The sequence below is a fragment of the Rhamphochromis longiceps genome, linkage group LG9 (genome assembly GCF_057381845.1).
Source record: "Rhamphochromis longiceps isolate RC_006_pf linkage group LG9, R_longiceps_female_GT1.1, whole genome shotgun sequence".
NCBI lineage: Eukaryota > Metazoa > Chordata > Actinopteri > Cichliformes > Cichlidae > Rhamphochromis > Rhamphochromis longiceps.
In genome coordinates this window covers 21,173,856-21,196,860 of record NC_140565.1, presented here as the reverse complement: position 1 = coordinate 21,196,860, position 23,005 = coordinate 21,173,856, and the positions used below count along the sequence as shown (strand labels likewise).

Here is a 23,005-nt window from a genome sequence, read left to right as displayed (position 1 = left end):
CAGGTAACACCGACCGATCCCCTAGTAAGCACAGTCTTGGTGACAAGGGTATTATCAAACCAATCCACCTTCCTATTTTGTCCAATACTTTTTGCCAAAAGGGATCAACTTTCCCACATTTCCAAATAGCATGCATAAATGTCCCTGGATCTGAACTACATTTCCAGCATATATTACTGGGACTGATTCCCATTCTATAAAGTTTGGACGGAGTGAAGTACCATCTGTGTATTAATTTGTACTGAGTAGATTTACCCCTGGCCTCTCTTATATATTTATCAGAGAATGACAAAATTCTACACCAGTCTTCTTTAGAAATTGCACAACTCAAATCTCTCTGCCATATAATCCTCAAGTTTTCACATATCTCTTTTTTGGGATTGTTAAACAGTTTGTAGAAAACAGCTGCTCTATGTGCTGTACTGGACAATTCTAAAAACTCCACCACCATATTTGAGCTTTGAGTAAATTTTCCTTTGGTAATACAATCCCTTATTTGTAAATATTTCCAAAAATTATTTTCTCTTATCAAACCATATTTTGGGGTTATTTCAGCAAATGACATAAACACTCCCCCTGAGTAAAGATCACTTATCCTGTGTATGCCTTTGACAAGCCATTCCTTCCAGAATCTTATGGATATTTCTAAAGCTGCTATACAGTGACAGAAGATGCCACACATTAACCATTCATCAACCTGACCTTGCTGAATGGAAACCTCCTCTAATCTGTAATCCTTCATGCCACATGTCCATGTACGAGTTGTCTTTTATTATCACATCCCAATAACGTTGTGTGATTGCAGTTGATAATTGTCTCTATAAACATTCAATGCTTACAGAGACAACATGGTTGTGTGAACCTTAAATTATTTCAGATTTTCATGACACAAATTTGTTTGTAACAAAGTACATGGTCTTAGGGTTGGCAGCCAGTGAACAGTAACTGATCTAAATAATGACTGGTTACTATAGTTGTAGATAGAGATGTGCTGTAATGGGATTTTTCCAAAAATGCCTTGTAGTCTGTCCTATCCCAGCTGTCATAGAGTGAGAGGTGGGATACCCTCTGAACAGGGAGCCGGTCTATTGTAGGCCTAACACATAGACAGGCAACCATTCATGCTCACATTGACACCTACAGCATGTGTGTTCTTGGCTTGGTTAGTTGTTGTGCAAGGGTTTTCCTTAAATATGAAAATAATTCTGGCATCATGCACTTTAGTGGTCTTCTGTGCATTCAGTGTTTTTAAGAACCAGACTGTTGGTTTTGGGGTTGTTTGTTTTTTTATCTCTCTGATAGGTTTAATGTGGTTTTTCATCCTAATGAATACTAACATGTCTTTAGTTGTCATGTTGAGAGTTGGAGTGAACAGCTATCAGACACAAGCTCAACACTGGAAATCAACTCTGGATGTTTTATGTACTTCATGTGTCTTTGAACATCGACGGGACAAGTCCCGCCTGTTGGTTAAACTGATTGTTAGTCAACTGTCAAATGATTATTACCAAGACTGAATAAAAATGGATAGTATTGCTTAACATTTAATGCAAAAAAAATGTAAAAACCTTATGATATACTGCACTTTATTTATATTACTTTTCTGTTTTGGTGTGTTTGTGTGTGAGAGAGGAGAGAGACTGAAAAGTATGGATTTGATTTTATTTATTTTTTTATAAGTAAAAACTGTCACAATTAAATTGTTTGTATATACAATATGGAGGCTCTCTGATCTTTTTTTTCGGCCTTCATGTTTTTCAATCATTACACTGTAGTTCAAGAAAGCGACTTCTTTTTTGTCTCTTTCTGCAAATCAAACATTCTTCTAATTAAATATTTTTTTCTGTATACAATTGATGTCTTTATGCAGTAGAGTAGTCTAACAGTTTCTTAATGTAAGGATTAGTAAACTAAGAATTCCATTACATACTTAAATTAAAATGAAGAAAATAACATACACTTAAATGCTTCAAGCAAACCCTCACATAACTATACAGTAATTGTGAAAAATGGTGAGATTTCAGCCTGCGCTGATTTATGGACATATCTTAAATGTATAAATTATGCTATGTGAACAGTTCATTACTGTGCACATAAGAACCAAAACAGCTTGTTGTACAGTCATTGGCTCAACTGAGAGATGAAGCTCAAAGTAGAAAGATCAGAGACAGCTTTTATTTAGAGCTCAATGTTTTGTGCTACATCAATGATTTTTTTTAATTTATTGTTGTTGTTTTGTTAGTATCGTAAAGCCACGCTAAACTTTTTATCCTATATATTTCTAAAGTACTAAAGAGGCAACATAAATATCACTGCCATGGATAAACATAACTTGACATACATCAGGTACATATTTTTAATGGCAAGAAAAAGATTCCTGGTAACCTCAAGTGCTGACAGGAAGGAAAAAAAAAACATCTTCACCAGGAAATATGTTCCTAGAATAGGGATTATGTCAAAATGTGTTGTTTTTAGCCAACAGCAAATTATGTAAAGTAAAACTGGCTTTATTAATTCTCAGTACTATTTATAAAATAAAATGTCTGTATCTTTTGGAAAGTTTCCATTACAGAGTTTCTGTTAAGAACGCTTTAACAGCGACAATCACAGGCTGTCGAGTATCCATACTTAATCCAAACTAAGAAGTTCAGTTAAATTAGTGGCACAACAAAGATAACAACAATTCAACTGGATATAAAAACAGCACACACTGAGTGTATCGTTACAATATGTAACATTAAAAAAATACAAAATTTGCTGAAAGGATCAAAAGTAAAAATAATATCTTCATAGGCTTTTAAATCCTTTTCCTGAGTCTAGTTCTGACAGAGGTTACTTCCTGTTAAAAGGGTGTTTTTCCTTCCCACTGTCACCATGTGCTTGCTCACAGGAAGGCGAATAATTTAGGGAGTTTTCACTTTAGCATTGCAGGACCTTTGCTAAACAAACTGTAGTTTAGTAAAGATCCCGTTCTACCCTTATACATTATATTATTAATATTCCTACTTGAATTTTGTTTTTTTGTTAAGCTACTATGAAAACCCTACTCAAAAAATGCCAACAGTATCCACTATTGAAATTCTCATCAAATCGCCTAATCGGTGACATCTGCAGTGCAGATGGGGCAGGGCAGTCTGTGTGAGTGTGCCACATTACTCAATACAGCTACTATCATCAAATATGTGTACTGTGTAATTTTGCCACAGAGAGAACTCATAACAAACTTAACATTTCAATACTTTCAGGTATCATGCTCACTGTTGTGCAATTAAATGGCCCCCTATGAGCAAGCACTTTGCAAAGGTGGGAAAGAAAAACTCCCGTTTAACAAGAAAAACCTTCAACAAAACTAGAGACGAGTGTAGAAGACGTGCTCATGAAGTCTCACAGTATTCTGGTCCTATAGCAGCATAACTGAGGGATGGATCAGGGTCACATGATCCAGCTTTAACTATGAGCTTATCAAAAGTAAAGTTTTGAGTCTAATTACAACTGGAGAGGATGTGCGTCTCTTGAAGTGGAAGATGGCTCCACAGCCGAAGAGCCTAATAGCTTAAGGCTTTGCCTCCTATTCCACTTTTAGAAACTCTAGAAACCACAAGAGAGCCTACAGTCTGAGTGCTCCACTGGAATAATATAGTGTTGGTGGAAATCAGGCCCACATACTTGTTTAATATGCAGATTGAAGGACATATTCATTAAAAAAAAAGACTCCAAGCTTCCTCACAGTGTTACAGAAGGCTGAGGTAATGCCATCCAGAGTAAGTATTTGTTTAGACGTCATGTTTCTAAGATTTTTAGGTTCAAATAAAATTTTGTTTGAATTTAGAAGAAGAAAGTTGCAGGACATCCAAGCCTTAGGTCTTTAATACATACCTGTAGTTATATTAAATGATTTGTGCCCTCTTGCTTCATAGATAAAGAATCAGCTGCATAGCAGTGAAAATGTATGCTACGTTTTCCAACAGTGTTACCCAAGGGAAGAATGTATCATGTAAATAAAACTGCTCCTAGCAAAGACTCCAGTGGAACTGCATGACTAAGTTCATGTGAAGAAGACGACCCATTTAGATGCACAAAGCAGACAGTTACGATTCAATCCACTGCAGTGCACCTCTTTTAATACCAACAATGAACTCTAGTTTCTTTAGTAAAATATTATGATCAGCAATACTGAATGCTGCATTGAGATAGCAGGAAAAGCACAGAGATGTTTTTCCTACCAGAGGCCATTAGGAGGTTTTTCAGAGCCTTCACTAGTGACGCAGGGGATTGAGGACTGTGAGTGGGCTCAGCTGAGTCTAATAATAAATTAATTGCAGTGTTGAAACATGTAGATAAAAGTTCACTGATTCCTTTATACAAACTGAGCACTAAATCAGATAAAAACTATAAGAAATGAGATAGAAACTCAATAAGGGGAAGACTACTGATAGATAACAACAAATGAAACAGGCTCTTTGTATTTGTATTATATATATATATATATATATATATATATATATATATATATATATATATATATATATATATACACACATATACACACACACATATATACACACATATATATACATATATATATACACACATATATACACACATATATATACATATATATATACACACATATATACACACATATATACATATATATATATATACACACATATACACACACATATATACATATACATATATATATATTGTTATTGGTCGGTAGTTGGAGGGGACCGGTCCCTTCTTGGGGTCCATGGGGATCAGGACAGGCCGGCCTTCGGTTAGCCATTCCGGGTGTCTCTTGTTAACTAGCAGCTGGTTCATTTGTGCTGCCAGACGCTCGTGGAGTGCAGGCAGCTTCTTCAGCCAGTAGGCGTGAACCATGTCGGGCCCTGGTGCTGTCCAACTCTTCATACTGGAGATATATATATATATATATATACACATATATATATATACATATTAGGGGTGCAACGATATTCGTATCGATATTGAACCGTTCGATACAGTGCTTTAGGTTCGGTACGCATATGTATCGAACAATACAACATTTGTAATTTATTTTATCAACTTTCCTTCTGACCATGCTGTCTGTGTTGAGCGCTCAGTGAATCTGCGTTCGACTACTCCGCCTAGGCTGCACTGTCGAGCGCAGATCCACTGAGCGCTCCACACAGACAGCATAGTCAGAAGGAAGAGTGCAGGGCAAGCTAGCAAGACAGAAGTTAAGCTCTCCTTGCAACATGGACCTCCCCCACTCTCATTCAGATCTGGCGTTTGGAATTATTTTGGTTTTCATGTGACGTATGACCCTGAAGGTAAGCGAGTCATGGACTAAAGTAAAACAGTATGTTGGATGTGCCATGCAATGCTCAATTACATGGGTGGGAACTAGTGTGTTAGCGCAGTTAGCTCGTTAATGTGTTGGCCGTCTAGCCCCATGCACGGGGTGATCGGCGGTAGCTCGTTAACGGAGATTTGCCGTGTTGTGGTGTTAAGGTCATTTCAACGAGATTAACCTGAAAGCACTAGTGGGAACACAACGAATATGACTGCACATTTACGCCGACATCATCCTAGTGCAAAGACAAAAACAACAAGCATGCTACTAACTTTAGCCGAGTCATTTAGACAGCTGTTAGCACATGATTCTCCTTATGCTGCTGAGAATATAGCCCAGAAGAAGCGGATAGTATAGCTTTTATTTTGGAAAGAGACATTTCTCTGTAATAAACTCTCTTTTCCAAAGATGAGTGATTCCTCAATCAGATACAGGGCTTGCAAAATCGCTAGCCCGACGTCCTGGAGCTAGCGATTTTTTCAGTCGGGCTACCAAAATCTATCTCTTCCCTGCCCGTCGGGCTATTGTAGGAAGGAAAAATATATGTCAATGCTTTTGCATTCTTTCAGAAATGTAGCTGGGTAATTATGTCATTGGCATCGGTGAGCCACTGTCAATATGTGACAATTCATACACGTTTGAATTTGCGCTTGTTTTTTTGCAATCGTGCGAACTGTGTATAGAGAGCGACAGCACTGATCTGTGAGTGATGATAATTTGTGCACCAATTCCTCTGACATCGTCTTATTAATCGTTAGCTTACTATGCAAACATGACAAGTGAAATCTCCCGCAGCAAGCTTAAACATGTGAGAGGTTGATCGCGCAGAGAATCGCTGAGCTTATGTGAGTGAGTGTGTAAAAGCAGCAGGATTTATATTTTAGTTCTGCTGAGCCAAATAAGACAGGTCAGGGTGAAGAAGTGACAGCCAAAGAAAAGCTTACCACAAAACGGAGAAGTTATGACAAATCAGACTATAAGGCAAAAAGAAAGTGCAGCTTTATGGTTTCATGGACAAAATAATTTCTGTGGCTGCGATATGATGAGCTAAATAACCAGGGCTGCACATAAGTGGTCCGCAGGTGCGCATTCGCTGTCAAAATAAAAAACACGCACAAGGGTTAGGGTTAAATTTAAAAAACTGTACTTTTGAGTTAAAATATATATTTATAATTTTAATAAATGACAAATTAAAAAGGCATGAACATTTTTTTTGTATCGAAAAAATATCGAACCATGACACCAAAGTATCGAACCGAACTGAACCGTGAATTTTGTGTATCGTTGCACCCCTAATACATACATATATATATATATATATATATATATATATATATATATACACACACACACACACACACACATTGGGGGGGGGGGAGGGGCATAGTCTTCAGGGGGTTGGTGTTTGGGAGTTTTATTTGGGGGTAGTTTATAACAATTACAGTTTATACTTCTTTTACTATACATATACATCTAATTTATCAAATATTATATAACTTTTGGAAGAACAAGATTCATTAACAGTTTGTAACTACCAAAAACATTCAGCTGAAGTTGCTCATTTTAGCGAACCGTATACAAAATCTTTTTATCAGTGCACTGGTTTAGAAAATGAGTGTAAAAAGGTGTGAACCATATAAATTCACCATATAAATCACAGTTTTGTGCTCTTTTCCATTTTGTCCACTTTAGTCGAAGACCCATCCTCAGCAGCCCCATCCTCAAGTTTGCTGAAATAAAAAAAAATACAATATTTATGAAAAACCCTTTAGATTTTTTGGTTTTTGAAGTGGAGTTTGGTAACTTACGTAAGTTCGGCATGGTCCTGAAGTTCAACGTTACGGGTTTCGGGCAGTAGTAAACAGAGACCCCCAGCAGCAAGGGGGATGATTCCATAGATCAGCATGGGAATGGTGTAGTGGTAGGTGCTCAGAAGCCTGATTAGAGGAGCAAGGATGCCTGCCACACGAGCCAACATGGAGTTCAGACCCACACCGTTCTGCCTGCAAGTACAGACGATGAACCAATCATCAAACTCACTGGATCAAAATAAATAAATGAAATTGAGCATTTCATTATTATAATGCCTTACCTTATATTGGTGGGATATAATTCTGCCGTATAAACATAGACTATGGAAAAACTGGCAGTGGCAGAAAATTTTCCCAATACAGCTATGACTGTTATTACTATGGGAAGATCTGATGGACAAACAAAAAACAAGTTACACATATACTGTGGAGTACATTTCCTGCTAGACATAGCATTTAACAGATTTAGCTTTTATAGGACTATTTTTTTAGGAAAATTAATCTTCAAGATTATAAATGAAAAAGCATATAAGTACCTTTTGGTATGACAAGGATCCCAAGACAAGCTAAACCTCCAAAAAGTAACACTACTGACTGACCAATCCTTCTCCCAATGAGCTGGAGGACAGGCAGACTGCCCAGACGTGCGGGAAATTCTACCAAACCAAAGATGAACTGTGTCAGGTAAATATCCAGACCAAAACTGCCAACGTTCAGGCTCAGTCCATAGTACATCAGACTAGTTCCAAACCTGTTAAGCATGAGAGATATTTTTAGTCAACCCAAAAAGGAGAGGAAATAAATGTGGCAGCTTTTAGAGGGTAAAAATTATATCCACCAGACGTAGCTCATGATGAGAGCACGTTTTCTCAGATATGATATCCTGAAGATGTCCAACATGTTTCCTCTTTTGATTGTAGTCTCATCCTCCAGCTAAACAATTACATTTTTACGTGAGTGTGCTTCAGTATTATATTTTCTTTGATTTTGGTTGAAGCCAAAGAGTTTGATCACCTTCTCCAACAGGTCTTTGGAGACATTTCGCTTGTTCACCTTGGCTGCCCTCTGGATCTCCTTTATAGCATCTTTCTTGCGGCCCTGGGTAATGAGCCAGCGAGCTGATTCAGGGAGAATCCTGGTTAAAAGGATCACAAACTGTCATTTTATTTATAAAGTTATTCTACGATGTTGGTAATAATATTTAATGTGACAGGAGTGCCAACTGACCAGTAGAAAATACCCAGAACGAGGATAAGTGGGCAGAAGAGCACCAGCTGCAGGATCCTCCAATTGCGGATAAAATAGGCAGCACCAGACATCAGCATCAGTCCAAGAGGAAAAGTGGAGTGGCAGATAATGGTGCACAATGCAAACCTGGAAGAATCACTCCATTCTCCTCCTTCAGCCCAACAGAAAATGTGGAAAAGGATGATTTCTGGTTTACAGTCTTCTTTAGCATGCGTGTGTCCCCTGACAAGATCATGCCAAACTCATTTGTACTTCTGTACACAACATACTCCTGGATTATTAGATAGAATTAAATTAACAAGCTGAAATCTATTAGATTCACTGCTGGCATGTTTGTGTGTGTGTGTGTGTGTGTGTGTGTGTACTATGATTTGCAGCAGAAACAGTGAATATCACCATTTAAAAAGTGCATTTTGTATTTGCTTGCGTTATCTTTGTCTAATATTAACATTTGTTTGATGATCTGAAACATTTAACTTTGTGCAAAAAATATACAAAAAAACAAGAAATTATTGGGTTTTTTTTGCATGTACAGTGCTGTGTAGATACTCTTCAGTGGTACCAGGGAGGATGCAGGGGTACACTGTGGCATTAAATTCAGCTGTGACTAAACATCGTACCTACCTATTACAAATGCATTAGCAACAATGCCAGAGACCGAGATTCCGCCTAAAAATCGGAGAACTATAAAAACGTAGATGTTGGGTGAGAAAGCAACTCCCACACCAAAAACCATCAGCAAGAGGAGTGAAAGCAGGACAACAAAGCGGCGACCAAACCTACAGAGACAAGATAGAGCTGTTTCACTGATCCTGGACTTTAATATGCAAGCATGATGTGTATGGTCTTTCCTCAGAATTTAGAAAATAAACCAACATCATGTTTATTATGTCCAGTGGGTGACCTGATTTAATATGCTGCACTTGGCAGTCAACCCTAACGGTGTAGATATAGTCTGAATCACTGCGTGTAAAAAGAATCTGGACTAAATCTGTTGACAAGAATGAAAAACAAATCATACTCATTGGGATGAGCCGTTTCTGTGCATCCTCATTAACGTCCCAATCAAAGCAATAAGTTACAACTACACAGTTTGACTACTATTAAAGCTACTGCAAGTTTATTTTTTACATGGGTTAAAAGATCAACACTAAAACTATTCAGTGTTGATTTGCATTTAATCAGTGTCATTACATAAGGATAATGATCCATACCTGTCAGCCATGGAGCCCAGAACCAGTGCTCCAACCAGAAGACCGGCCATGTAGATGGACTGTGATGCTTCAATGAAGTTGCTCCTGTCACACACCAGGTCAAACTAGTAGCAGAGAAGAAGTCGGTTTTATTGTCATGCAAAACACCAACTTTCTTTTGTAAAGGACCAACCCGAGAGGAGACATTTATATAAAAAAAAAAGATGTTGAAATGCTTTGCTGTGATTTACTCTTCTGATGGTCATCAGCTCATACAGAGCAAGCCAACAGAATCCCTGGAACAACTAGGTACATTCCTGCGAACACTAAGGACGTTTTACCTCTGTCACAATGCTGGAGGCACCACCAGATGCCTCAAAATCTGTTCCATTAACACATTCTGTTGTGGTGTTGATCCCATATTTTTCAATCATTTCCAAATCCCAATCCACCGGCGTGAACATCAAACAGCTCTCAAATCCTCCATCCTCCTTCACTGGGATGGTCAGATTTTTTTGCCTCTCTTCTGTCAGGTTGGGCCCACGCTCCACGATCCAGTCGGTGTTGCAGTTGTGTGGGAAGCTCATGCCGACAAACACCTGGCCAATAACGTCAAAAGCTAGAAATATGCTTGGGATGCATAATGCAACCACCAAACGTTTCTGAAATAAACCAAATGAATTAATCTCCTTCAAAATCTCCCCAAAGTTGCTCATATTTACATCTAAGTCCTCAGAGCTTCATGTGAAAATGAGAAAAGATTTGGTTCAGCCACAAGTAATCAACGTGACCTGGTTAATGTTTAAACTGATAATCACTGTGCTTTTACGACCTCCCAACTCGCTAACAGACTGCTGATGTACTGTACACTGCCAAATGTGATCCATTAGTATCAGGTTTTGATTATGTTTCAACACTAAAACAGGCCATTGGTTAGACTGATTAATCCACTTCTTAACTTCATTAAATCTCCCATCTCTTCTGATGTAGTAATCTTTTTTAAAATGTCGCTTTCCCTTTAAGAGATATATGACGGCTGCATACATCTGATAAAGGTATATAACAACACTCCATTAGTTTTTCTTTTTTTAGTTAGTACGTTTGATAGTAGTAATGCCATCTTATTTGTCACCTAATGGCAGCATTAGCCTCTTAAAACTCATTAAACTTCTGTAATATTAGACAGAAAAACTGAACAAGGTCTATTATAAAAGTCATGATCTAAATATATAGCTCAGGACAGTTAACAGTTCACATTTAACATCCATTTATTTTCTTCTGATTATCCAATAAATGGTCACAGGGGGGCAAGATCTGTCTCTGGGCTAATAATGATGCACATATGATGAAATTCTGTGAGCAAAAAGCACGTTTATTCTCAGTTTCTTGCTTTTTTCCTCAAAAGAAAGCAATGCAGAATTTGATAACTTCTGTTGCCTTTCATCCTACACAACAATGTGCCATCCCAAACTGGCAAAGTGGCGATTTAGAGACAAAGTCCACCTGGATGTTTGCCCAGTCAGACCCTTGTTTCAACAGTGTTTCCCTTCCATAGGTCAAAGATAGCATTTGTATTTTCGTAGTTACAGACACAGACAGGAGGGTCAACTCATTATGCTAAATGTAAAAAGTTTTCAAAGCCTTACAGAATCCGTCTCCCCCTGCTTTCCTGCTTTAAACATGTCTGCTGATGCAGCCCTTTAATGCTGAGAGAGGAGAAAGTGAACACAATAAAACTGATAGTAAGGACAATAAATCTGGAGGAACTGATATCAAAGGAGCAAGCTCAGTCTGAAACAGAAACAGGTGCAACGTGAGGAAAATGACAATGCACAGATCTAGAATCAGTTCTGATGCCTTTGTTTATTGTGTGCAATTTGCCCACATCTTCTGCAAAAATCACAGCGAATGGTGCATTTAAAAGAAGCGACAGACCTCTAAAAGGAGGCTGATATGCTCATTCTTTATTGATTAAAAATAATCAAGAGAAACATGCTTTGAACTCCAAAACAATTAAAATCAGAGGAAATGAAATGGAAAGAAACTAAACTGAAAACAGGTGCAAACTTCAAATATATTACAGCCTTGATTAGTTATTGCCTGGACAAAAGTGTATTATGGGTTGTTTTAGTTTTTTTTTTTTTAACCGGTCATCTGTTCATTTGCTACAGTTTATTCTTAGACTGCGTGTAAGTGGGACTGTTGGAGAAAGGATGAGAAAGCCATTAGATCTTCAACTCTGCCGAAAGCAGAGCTCAATCTATGTAACACACACACGTCTCTCAGGGCTCATACAGACCAATCCTCTCTGCAGTCTGCAGACTATAACGGGAGAATGGCACCAAATACTGCAGTTTGAAAACGTATGCACAACATTGCGTGGCTGACTTCGTCGCTTCCCTTCCGAGGGGGGAAACCTGGGTCGACACGCCTGTACATCTTTATTTAAGGTAGCTTCACAAGTAACAGGAAGTACATTTCAAAGACAGCGAAAGTCAAACTCAAAACCAGAGAGAAACTTCACACGCACACACAGAAAAAAAAATTACACTTGGTCATTTTCAATTTAAGGCTAGCGTAAAATTGTATTTTGACTATAAACGTGTTCAAATATTTCCTTGTAACATTTCATCTGCAAGCAAAGAAAAACGAATGCATTCAGATTGGTTCACTATGGCATCTGGTTACGAAGTTGTCACATCATCAAATGAAACACTAAAACCTCGCTGGCGTTTCAGATCCACACATAAGAGCAGAGCAGAGCGGTAAATGAACCTTCTGCAGCCGTCGGTGCCAAATAACTGTGATATGCACATTCATCATCGAGCCACGTCATCGGTGGACATAAATGCACAAAATTATCCAGAGCGCGGTCGAACAGTTCTGATCATTCAACACGTTTACAATCACGGCTCAGATCTTCAAAAGTGACGGAAATCTTCATTAAAGACACTTTCAGAAACGATGGCAAAGCAGCTGTATTACTTCAGATGCGTCTTAAAAGGACTAGCTACTGTAAACAGCTCCCACACTTGGTGCTTACTAAGAGACACTTTTTCTGTTGCCCAGCGAAAGATCTTTTTTTTTTTTTTTTTTTTTGGAAGGGGGAAATGTTGCATGGGGACAGCGCCATAGGAAAATATATATTTTCAAAAGGCGAGAAAGTTAAAAGCTGAAAACTGTTGATGCGCAAATGATCACACGTGACAGATTAAGCAATAATACGTCCTGCAAAGAAACGAGCAAATTCAAAGCCTGATGTGCAGTGTCATGGTCGTCATCCTTCACGCAGCCAAACAACCCCAATCGTGTCTTAAGAGAAAGAAGGCCAAGAGTGAAACACCCAGTATAAAAAAAACAAACCAATCAGAGCCAAATGTCATTATTTACATACTAAAGGTTAAATCAAGTACTCAGAATCCATTCACATAAACAAATACACACTTTAGTCTTTTTCTCTTTCTTTGTGAGAATTTGTTAAAACCAATTCCAAACAGACAAACAAACACCAAGAGGGACACATCTGCTCAGAGAGCACATGTGGTTTCAGCTGCTGCAAAACTTTTTACTTTACACGTATTTCAATCAATCACAACACGAAGGCCGGTTTGGAGTTTTGGAAAGCACTGATGCTTTTTTTTTTTTTTTTTTTAAAGAAGGGCATTAATTTTTAATTTATTGGGTCATTTATTGTCATTAAATCCCATAACATAACCCAAGACGTGATCATACTAATAACAATAATAATAATAATAATAGTAATCTGCACATCCAAAGTTTTACGCATACTTTGCTTCTGGTATTTAATTTAAATCAATGCAAACATGCTACACAGAGAGCTAATGTCTATCAGTTAAGTGCTGAATAGTCCCCACAGACTTGTATCATTTACTTTGTTGAAAAAAAAGCTGCTGCTCAGATGTTTCAGGAAGTAACTGGTCTTTCATGGGATTTGTTGATGATAGGAAAATATAAAGAATATGAAAAACCTTTAAATGCAAAGACTCCGAGACACTAAGATGCGTCCATCTCTTTCTGTAGGAAGTAATTTGTTTTGCAACGTCAAAACAAGAGTATGTGAAACTTTTTATTTCTATTTGGCGTGTGAAGCTGCAGCAAAAAGTTTGGCATCTGCACCTGAAAGCACACTTGTGCATTTCAGACAACGTAATGCTCCATACGGTAACCGGGGATGTCCCCACCCCCCAAAAAAATGTGCATTCAGTAGTTCTGATGAATATATAAGGCATTGTTACACTTGTCAGGGTTCAAGGGTGTTAGTTCAGATTGTGCAAATGCGTCACATTAGAGATAGGAAAGGGGGGAGACCGGGATTGGACATGAAAACATTTCTTGTGGATAATTGCATCCTTCTACATGTACATTGTAAACTTTTTCGAGTGATTCTCATACTGTACGTTCTGATACTTCAGCTGACCACCTAAAATTCAACAGGTGGCATTTTATAATCCTATACGTGACAAAAAAAGAAAAAAAAAAAAGAAAAAGAAAATAATGGTACTGTTCTCTTTGGCAGTAGTGGTTTCTTTACAGCCATGGAAAGAAAAAAAATGCATTCAAACTATTTTTTTTTTTTTTTTTAATTTCACATTTTTTAGGCAAGTCACGGTCCCAGGTAGAACATCTAACTAATGCTGAGCTGGGCAAAGCCCATCAACTTGATGTCGTCTGGTATTTCAGATCCCTCAATTCCAGAAGCCTAAAAAAGATAAATACATGGATTTAAAATGATGAGCAGAAACATCTTTAAGCAGAAAAGCAATAACGTTGTTTTCCTTTAAAGAGTTTTTTGTTTTAATAAATTAAAGCCGACCGATACAGGATTTTTAAGACCGATACCAAAATATGCAGACATAGCAGACGTTTTTTTTTTTGTTTCCCGCACGAGAAACTTGAACAGATTTCCAAACATTTGTTATATTATATCAAGTGAGGCAGCTTCTAATGTTTGATCTCTGACATTTTTTCAAGAGGTCTAAATGGGAGACTAGGACTGCTGTGGATGGCCGAACCAATTCATTTGATCTCTTTATAAGCCGGTTAGTGTGGCAATCCACAACAGTCCCAGTCTCTTATTAAGTGCCCAAACCTATGCTAGGAGATTTGTTCTCCTCACAGGTTCTAACCCACAAGCGAGTGTGTAATCCACTACACCACAGAGCTGAAAATTATTTCCGAAACACAACTTCTATAGTTTATTTAGATTCAATTCTATAAGATCTCTAACCAGTATGGAAAATGTTACACTCACCAGTTTGAAAGTGACATTTTTATGGGTTTGAGGTTCATCGACTATTTTCTGCAAATTTGCAGCAACTAAAAAAGAGAAGAAATCTTTAAGTTGAATGAAAAGAAATACATCCTAACATCACTGTCTATACCCGGAAACCAAGAATAGGCCTTTGTGAGATTTAACATTATGCTGTTACCTGCTCAATTTCTTTGATCTAATTTGCAACTTTTGGAGTTTAAAACTGAGTTAAATGCCAAAAATGGCAATTCCTGGAACAGCCACTTGAGGCACACTCCACCTTGCCGTGTTAAAATACCCAATTATCAAAAACAGTTTTGATTTCTAAAGCTATGTTTATATTTTGTCTCTTTCTTTTTTTTTTTTTTAAATAACTCGTCTGTTCAAACTGCTGTAACACTGAAAATCTGACCCACAGATGGGTGCCAACATTACTAGCCAAGTATTGCTGTCAACTAGACTTCATTTGAATTAGTTATGTTGCTTTTTGGAGTGTTTTAATACAAATATCTTAAATATCTTACACTTCTGTATCAATTACCACAAGTATGCTGTAATCTCAAACCCTTCTGTAACCCTGCGCTGTAACCTGCATCTCTCTAGGAATACAAGAGGCTCTACATCAGTTGTTCACATAAATATGAATTAGCGGAGTGGAAGCAGAAGCTAAACATATTCTTCAGTGTCTAACCTTCTAACTAGACTAACTAATCATACAACTAACTACATTTCAACATGAGAGAATATTCCTTATTTGTTTTTAGGTTTTCTTGAATCCCTGGCCTGTGTGGCTGCACAGCAAGGCTTTTATTATGCCTGCTTAATGCAGTAAATGTGCAGTAATGCAGACCTGCTTGAGTTAAAAATATCCCCCTTTAAAAGGCTCGTTTTCAGCCTTGAGCAAAAACATGCTGAGTGAGAAAAGGCGATTTTGTTAACGTGGCAGGGGAATGTTTGAAATCACTGACCTATTACTAAGTCCCTCCCGTCCACCAGGCCTGCCGACACCAGCTCCTGAGACACACCATCTGCTGTGTCTGAAAAGTCAGAGCATGAGACGACGACTGTGACAGGTGGACCAACACAACAGAGTTTAATAAAAGCAAATATTAAACAGAACACGACCGCGGCTTAATAATTTTCAAAACACTCACGCTCTTCCTGCTTAAACAAACAAACAAACCAAAAAAAGCACCTTCTGTTCTCAGCACTTTACATTCTAAATGAGCTCGTTTGTGCTTTGTTGCACCCATGTGCTTTACTAGCTGCAATGACAAAAAGCCAATTTACCAAATACAGCTCATGCAATTTGTTAAACTGTCGGTTTTCCTACTGATTATGCACAAATGTGACACCCCGAACAGTCAACTCTTTGCCTCAGGACATTTTGTATACTGCTTTGTGACAGCCACACTTACCTCTCCCTGGCATGAACTCAAAGCGGATGTCATTTAGCTCCTTCTTTGAATTTCTGAAGGGATGATGGAAAGAAAGAATGCAAATGAGAGGCGCAAAGTTTACCGAAAGGTAAAAATACAATGAGAAATGAGTCAAACATACCTTAACCTTAATACCAAACTAATGGGAGCCTGAACATCCCCTGAGGCAGCTGAAATCTGTGGAAACAGAAGGAAAAATCTTACTAAAATTGCACTTTCACACTATATTTTGATACCTTCAAGAAAGATGAGCAAACTACCTCTTTACAAAAAAAATGATAGGTAAACATGTAGCATTTAAATAAAAGCTTATGATGGGAAGTATTAGTTAGGGAGACTAGCCTGAGGGGGAACAGCAGCAGCAGGTACTCCTGGTGGGGGAGATGCAGCCTGGGCAGTAGATTGAGCGGTGGCTGGTGTGGGCTGCAGCGGAACTTGACCTGCAGCCTGAGGTAGTTCAGCCAGACCTGCGGCCATAGGCTGGAGATGACTACTTAAAGGCTCAGGAGTCTGGAAAACCTAAAGGGAAAATTGGTTGATTGACTTTTTTGGTCTGTATATTAAGATAGTCGCTGACTTTGGTGATGTTTGACTATTATTAAAGGAAGATTATGAGGTTTTATTTTTAGTTTAAAGTCAAAATGTTAACACCCACTAGACATACTCAAACTGGCTACAAAGATTTGTCACTCTCAGGATGATTTCATGCCAAAACTTTTGATGATCTCAAACCTTTGTGTCATATACAGGTCAATACTGGAATTTGAAACTTATCCGATTAAAATTCGGCCACTACCCCGCTTTTAGGCGGCCCTCTCGCGCACCCCTGGATCACTCTCTGGAAGCCCCTTATTAACCAGCTACACATACCCACATCCACTGTGTCACGACGGCGACCCTATGAATTTCATTTTCAAGAAAACTTACATGAAGCCAAATCTGGCGAGTCTATAGTGTAGTGAGTAACGGTTGTCCTGATGTGGCCAAAACCAGCCATCCATTTCCTTCCACTTATCCATATTCAGGATCACGGGACCTATCCCAGCTGTCTTAGGGCAAAGTTTAAATCACTTGTGCAAAATGTTCGTCCCTCAGACGCCTCAGAAGATAATGAGAAAAATCCACTGACAGTATGACCTAGTGTGATAACGCCCTTGAGCTTGGAATCTGCAGAGTATCCCACCGAAAACTGCTGGTTGATCTGATTTGTAGGTGAAAGCCCAACTCTCACCTCCAGGGATAAGCTTTGACGGGAAACTGAGTCAGATTAATGTGCTGGATGTTGAAGCTTGTGGTCTGTGCAACTGAACAGGACTCTGCAAGCAATCCAAATAAAGCAGGACTCCCAAGATGACTACAGTGAAGGCAATGGTTTCCAAATTGAAGTCTTTGCAACCCACCTCACACATACCCAGAAAACTCATTTTCTTCACCTCGTCTGTTGTAATCTGTCAAATACCTTGTGAATGCTTTGTGCTAATGTTACGTCCCTCTGCAGCCTCTAATCTGCTCAGTGTGTTCAGCTGGTGCTAATTGGCCACACCTAATCAGGTGTGGATAAAAGCATACCTGAGGCAAGCTTCCCAGGGAGCTCACTAGTCTTTGCCTTGGTGGCACCAGCCATTTTAGACAACCTGATAGTCCATTTTAAGATAAAGCCTCTTTTCACCTACACGCTGGTATTCGTCTCCTTTTTTATGTTGCGGCTTTTGAGCCGGGTCGTAACATAAGTGGGGGCTCGTCCGGGATTGTTGAAAAGGGAGTTTTGAGTTGGAATTGGTTTTTGATTATCTGGGGTTTTTTTTTTTTTCACCTTTAGAGATTCAACTTCCCAGTTTAGTTAGGTGAGTGTCCAGCTGAGCTTCGTTTTAAGTTCTTCTTTCGGGCACTCTTTTGTTATTTTGCCTTTTTTATTTTCGGAGTAATCCTGGGCGGGGATTAGTTCCCTGTTGGGGGTAGGCAATTCAGGGCTCCGGTCGCTGAAGTTCTGCCTTTAAAGTTGCCTCGAGCCCAGCACGCTCCAGAAGATAGGTAGGTAAAGGTTGTTGTGCTTAGGAACTGGGTAAGTTGTATTTGTTAATATGTGTGTGTGGCAAGAGGTAAGTTGGTCAGTTAAAGTAAGTTGTGTAGTTTTCTGTTAATTGTTCAGTAGTCGCTGAGTGAGTTGGCAGACGGGTGTCGTAGTGTCTTAATTAGGGTGTGTTTGCTAAGCCTTCTCCGGCCCCCAAAATGGCTGATGAAGCCATCAGTGCACAGGTGTCTAGAAGCTCGTTTGTAAGCAATAACATCCACCTGGTTCCCGTTTTCTGTGAATCCAGTGTTGAGAGCTTCTTCAGTGTGTTTGAAAGCATAGCAACTGCATTACAGTGGCCTGAAGACGTGTGGGGGTTGATGTTGCTGTGTAAATTCACAGGTAAGGTTCAGGAAGCTTGGTCTGTCTAGGCTGGACAGCCTAGTTTATGAAAAGATCAAAAGTGCCTTCCTCCAAGCCTATGAACTTGTGCCTGAGGCCTATAGGCAGAACTTTCGAGGTTTGGAGTTGGCACAGGGTCAGTCCTACCTTGACTTTTCTCGGGAGAAGGCAAAGCTTTTTGGTAGGTGGTGCTCTGCAAGCCAGGTTAACAGTTTGGGGTCGTTACGTGAGCTCATGCTTGTGGAGGATTTTAAAAACTCTGTTCCTGAGTGTATTGCTCTTTATTTAAGTGAACAGAGGGTTTCCACTTTACAGCAGGCTGCCATACTGGCCGATGAGTTTACCCCAACTCATAAAACAAATGCTGTAGAATGTGACATCCCTTCTCACTACAATACATCTTGGAGAGCTAGGAGGGAGCCAGCTAACGAGGCTGAAAAAGTGGTGGTTTCAAGTTCCAAAGCAAAACTGTGTTTCTTCTGCCACAAGCCTGGCCATGTGGTTGCTGGTTGTGTGAAACTTAAGCGGAAAGCGTATCGAAAGGGAAGAAGGCCTGATTTGAAAACAGTCACTCATGGTTCTCAAACTAACAAGGTTGTCAGGCCCAGCAAAGGACCACACTTGGGGCATAGTTGTGTAAGGGGCTCCTGTGGTCAGTGTAAGGGGTCAATTAACCCTGAGCTGCCGCTGGTTGACCATTTCTCCGGTCCTCAAAATGATTTGCGGGGAGAAAGTTCATGTTTAAAACCACCACTCAGACCTGCACCCCTTGCTAACAATCATGTCTGTGTTTCAGTAAAGCCTGCTAGCTGCCTGCTGGGTTCTCCACATGTGATGGTTTGAAGCCCTGGCTATCACATGGGACACTGTTTTGAGGGTCTGGGGCCACTCTCTAGCAATGTTGTGAACCCACTGAGATGGGATTGGCAGCTGCCGCAGGAAATGCCTAACCGTTGCTATGGGGTTTGGTAGGTGGAAAGCCTGCAATTTGTTGATGCGACGGTTACGGACTTGATTAGTTGTTTTGGTTATCGTAATTTGACAAACCATGGGTTTGTATTTATGGGAGGGGGTGTTACGGCCCTAGCAGGGCCTCTCTCCTCCTGAAGGTGCCTGTGTGGGCGTGTCACACTACCTCTTCTGCCTGAGGTGCCACCTTTCCCTTTTACACAGCTGACTCACGTCAGTAATTAAGGAGATTTAAGCCCAGGGAAAGGTGAGCTCTGGGCCAGAGTGCCATTAGTGTGGTTTTCAGCTAGTGAGCTGCGTGTCTGTGTTTGCAGCTTGTGAGCTGCACTCTTTTTGACTTTCTTTGTGCTTTATTGACGAACATTTGAGTTTCGTTTGTTTTCTTAAATGGTGATAGCGGCTTGTCAGTCTCTTTTAGTTGAGCTATTTTAATAAAACTCTTTAATTTAACCCTTTTGCCTCCTTGACTCCTTTTTCTGACCCGGTCACTTTTGTTACTTCCCCCTCCCTGCCTAGACCCCTCAGGGGAACGTAACAGCTAACATGATACAGTGAATATCCTTAAAAAGCTTGTCTTTCTCTTCTTTCTGAAACCGTTAGAATTGTGTCTCCGGCACAAATGGTAACAGAGTTACGGTCATTTAAAGAGTCTGTAAAATGGTTAAACTCACCTCCGAATTCTGTGATCCCTCCTTCACTCTTGGTGACTGTTAAAAATAGACAAAAGAAAGCAACAGTCAGGATGACAACTTCATCAAGATGGAGTTAAATTAATTAAAAAGAATAAAAGCACACATGGATGCAAATAATCACACTGGAAGCAAAAGAAGTAAACTCATTAAAAAGGCTCACTCGTTTACTTTCCTCCTTTGTGTCCGCACAGTTAATTATAACTTTCTTAAGATATCATTAGACTGGGAAAAGCAATAACCAGTGCTAACAATACTTGCTAATTGTGGCTGATGCTAAAAGGGCTGATTTATCTGGTTTCAGTAAGCAGAACTTCTAACAGCAACAGTGACTACACTGAAGGAGAGGGTGGGTTCAAATTTTAGTCAGGCAAGGTTTTGGGAATGAGTTGTAGGACTTTTAATCCCATCTCAGACATACTGAAAACAGCCTTTTCTGTTTTCTAGGTAAGCTGACAGAAACCCATCAACCTCCCTCCTATCACACAGAATTTTTAAACTCCTTGCACTCAGTATCCTTCCTCAGTTTGACGCTTGTCGTCTTTCGTCTACTTCCATTAGGGGTTGCCACATCTGCCTCCATCTCACCCTATCCCTAGCATCTTCCTCCGTCACACCAAGCTTCTGCATGTCCTCTTTCACTACATCCTGTAATCTTATGTCGTCTTCCTCTTTTCGAAAACCAATGCAATGTCCAGCATATCCACTATCCCTCCTCTGCACACATCAAACCATCTCAGCCTTGCCTCTCCAACTTCTCAACTTCTCATCTCAACCTGAGCCATCCCTCTGATGTACTAATTTCTAATTCTGCCCATCCCGGTTGCTCCCAGCTCTGCCCCCTGTCTTTTTGTCAGTGCTACTGCCTCCAAATCACATATCATAGCAGGTCTCACTACCATCTTGTAAACCTTCCCTTTCACTCTTGCTGTCTGTCTGTCTGTCACAAATCACCCGTGACACTCGTCTCTTGTTGATCCCAGGTATTCTCTCTCTGTTCCTTGCAGCTTCACTGACTCCTTCTCATTCACACACGTATTCTGTCTCACTTCTATTGACTCCTCAAGTCTGACACTGAAGAGTGGATTTGATTTTCCCCGTCACTCCTTATTAAACCTAGAAACTGCCGTTTTGCCTGAACCAGACAAACAAAAAACTTTCAGTCCACTCAGTGGAGCAGAGTGATTTAAAGTCTGGATTCGGGCAAGTTTGTCCACACTTTGCTATCTCGGTTTGTATTACAGCTACACCCAGCAATAAATTAATTTGTACCTGTGTTATCCACAGAAATCCTCTCAGCTTAATTTCCCAGAAAGATTACATCATCACTATAAACCTCATGAAATTAAACTGAAACATGACTGAGGTATAAACGAGTGGTAACATATTTCACAGTTATATTTTTTAGTGTTTGCAAAGCAGAGAAGCGGAATAAGTTAATTAAAAAAAAAACGTTTTTAAAAGTCAAACTGCATACCTGTGAATAATAAAGGGGAAAACCTCATATTTAATCCAACTCCAAAAAATATGTGGCGATAAACAAAAGCCTTGCAGACCAAATGAAGACAAACAGACTTCACTGGGAGGACATGATAAGGACTGGACTGATGCCAGAAATCACATTTGCTCTGTGTTCGGACTCACACAAAGCCACTCTGCACAGCACAAACAATCTTTAATTACATCGCTGTGGAGAGGAGTTTTTCAGGTTGGTATTAAAAATATGCAGAGTTTAAATAACTGACCCCCAATTCATGGAGTCTGTAGATATAACGAGCTTTAGAGCTTTAGAGCCAGTGAAAGTTCAGTTTGCCATCAAGCAGCCAATTACAAAGCAGCGAGAAAGGAGTAGACACTGTTTTATTCCCTTGATGGTTATTAGTGCACTTAATGATCGTTTTCACGGCTAATAAGTTACCTGCCTTGTTTTAATTAAATGTGATTTGGTCAGTAGAAATTACAAAAGAAAGTTACTTTAAAAAGACAGATTAAAAATACAGATGGCTTCCAGGAACAGTAACTCTCACGCCTTTGATTTAAATAATGCTCTCCAAAAGCAAAGCGCTACTGATATTCTGAATCCAATTAAAATCTAACACTTCTGTGAGAGCTACAGTTGGTTTCCTCCCCTGTGAAATATATATCTTTTTTCCCTGTTTAAAGACAGACCTGCAATCCTGACTAATAGATTCTGATGAGAATGACTTGTGGGTCAAATTCTACAAACATATGATCTACAGCACGTCCAGATTTCAGCTCAGAAACAAAGCAGTAAAGTTTTCCTGCAGTCTGCTAATTACTGGTGTAAAGTTACAGAAAGCTAAAAACAAACCAAGCATTATCTCAAGGATAACAGCTTATTTATGTGCAGATTTGTTTTTCTATTCAAACGAGACCTGCTAATCGGTTTCATCACAGCTCTAAAGATAAACTTTATAATCCAGCTTTTTTTCCCCTCATCAGGCTTAACCCAGCTAACATGTGAGAGTCCTTCCTTGTTAGGGGAATGCCATCTGTATTAGGGTGACAAGTGAACAACCCTGGGTGCAGGCAGCTCGAGAGGGTAGGAGAAGCGCACTTGTCGCCTGGGGGCACTAACAGGCTTCACCTGCTGCTCCTTGGCCATCAGA

General features: G+C 39.4%; 2 protein-coding genes across 2 annotated transcripts in view; both read right to left on the bottom strand.

Moving 5' to 3' along the window:
• Positions 1-6,727: 6,727 nt before the first annotated feature.
• On the bottom strand, positions 6,728-10,644 carry slc22a13b (solute carrier family 22 member 13b). Its single transcript, XM_085417790.1, has 10 exons — positions 9,935-10,644; positions 9,615-9,718; positions 9,025-9,179; positions 8,380-8,551; positions 8,167-8,287; positions 7,991-8,085; positions 7,689-7,903; positions 7,434-7,542; positions 7,150-7,344; positions 6,728-7,071 (listed from the first exon to the last, which is right to left on the bottom strand). The coding sequence occupies exons 1-10, from the start codon at positions 10,307-10,309 to the stop codon at positions 6,996-6,998; spliced, it is 1,617 nt and encodes a 538-aa protein (XP_085273916.1). The 5' UTR covers positions 10,310-10,644; the 3' UTR covers positions 6,728-6,995.
• A 3,023-nt stretch (positions 10,645-13,667) lies between these two features.
• Positions 13,668-23,005, bottom strand: part of oxsr1b (oxidative stress responsive kinase 1b) — a 41,712-nt gene continuing 32,374 nt past the window's right edge. Inside the window, exons 12-18 of the mRNA XM_085418807.1 lie at positions 20,358-20,393; positions 16,647-16,823; positions 16,426-16,481; positions 16,284-16,336; positions 15,834-15,902; positions 14,866-14,930; positions 13,668-14,313 (exon numbers count right to left, since the gene is read on the bottom strand). Coding sequence (XP_085274933.1) covers positions 14,239-14,313; positions 14,866-14,930; positions 15,834-15,902; positions 16,284-16,336; positions 16,426-16,481; positions 16,647-16,823; positions 20,358-20,393 — 531 coding nt within the window. The 3' untranslated portion in view covers positions 13,668-14,238. The remainder of the gene's footprint in view (positions 14,314-14,865; positions 14,931-15,833; positions 15,903-16,283; positions 16,337-16,425; positions 16,482-16,646; positions 16,824-20,357; positions 20,394-23,005) is intronic.

Coding starts and splice junctions, on each gene's coding strand:
- slc22a13b (XM_085417790.1), bottom strand. CDS start 10,309: ATGAGCAACTTTGGGGAGATTTTGAAGGAGATTAATTCATTTGGTTTA. Junction 9,180..9,614: donor CTGGGCTCCATGGCTGACAG/GTATGGATCATT, acceptor TTGTCTCTGTAG/GTTTGGTCGCCGCTTTGTTG. Junction 7,904..7,990: donor CTCATCATGAGCTACGTCTG/GTGGATATAATT, acceptor CATGCTTAACAG/GTTTGGAACTAGTCTGATGT.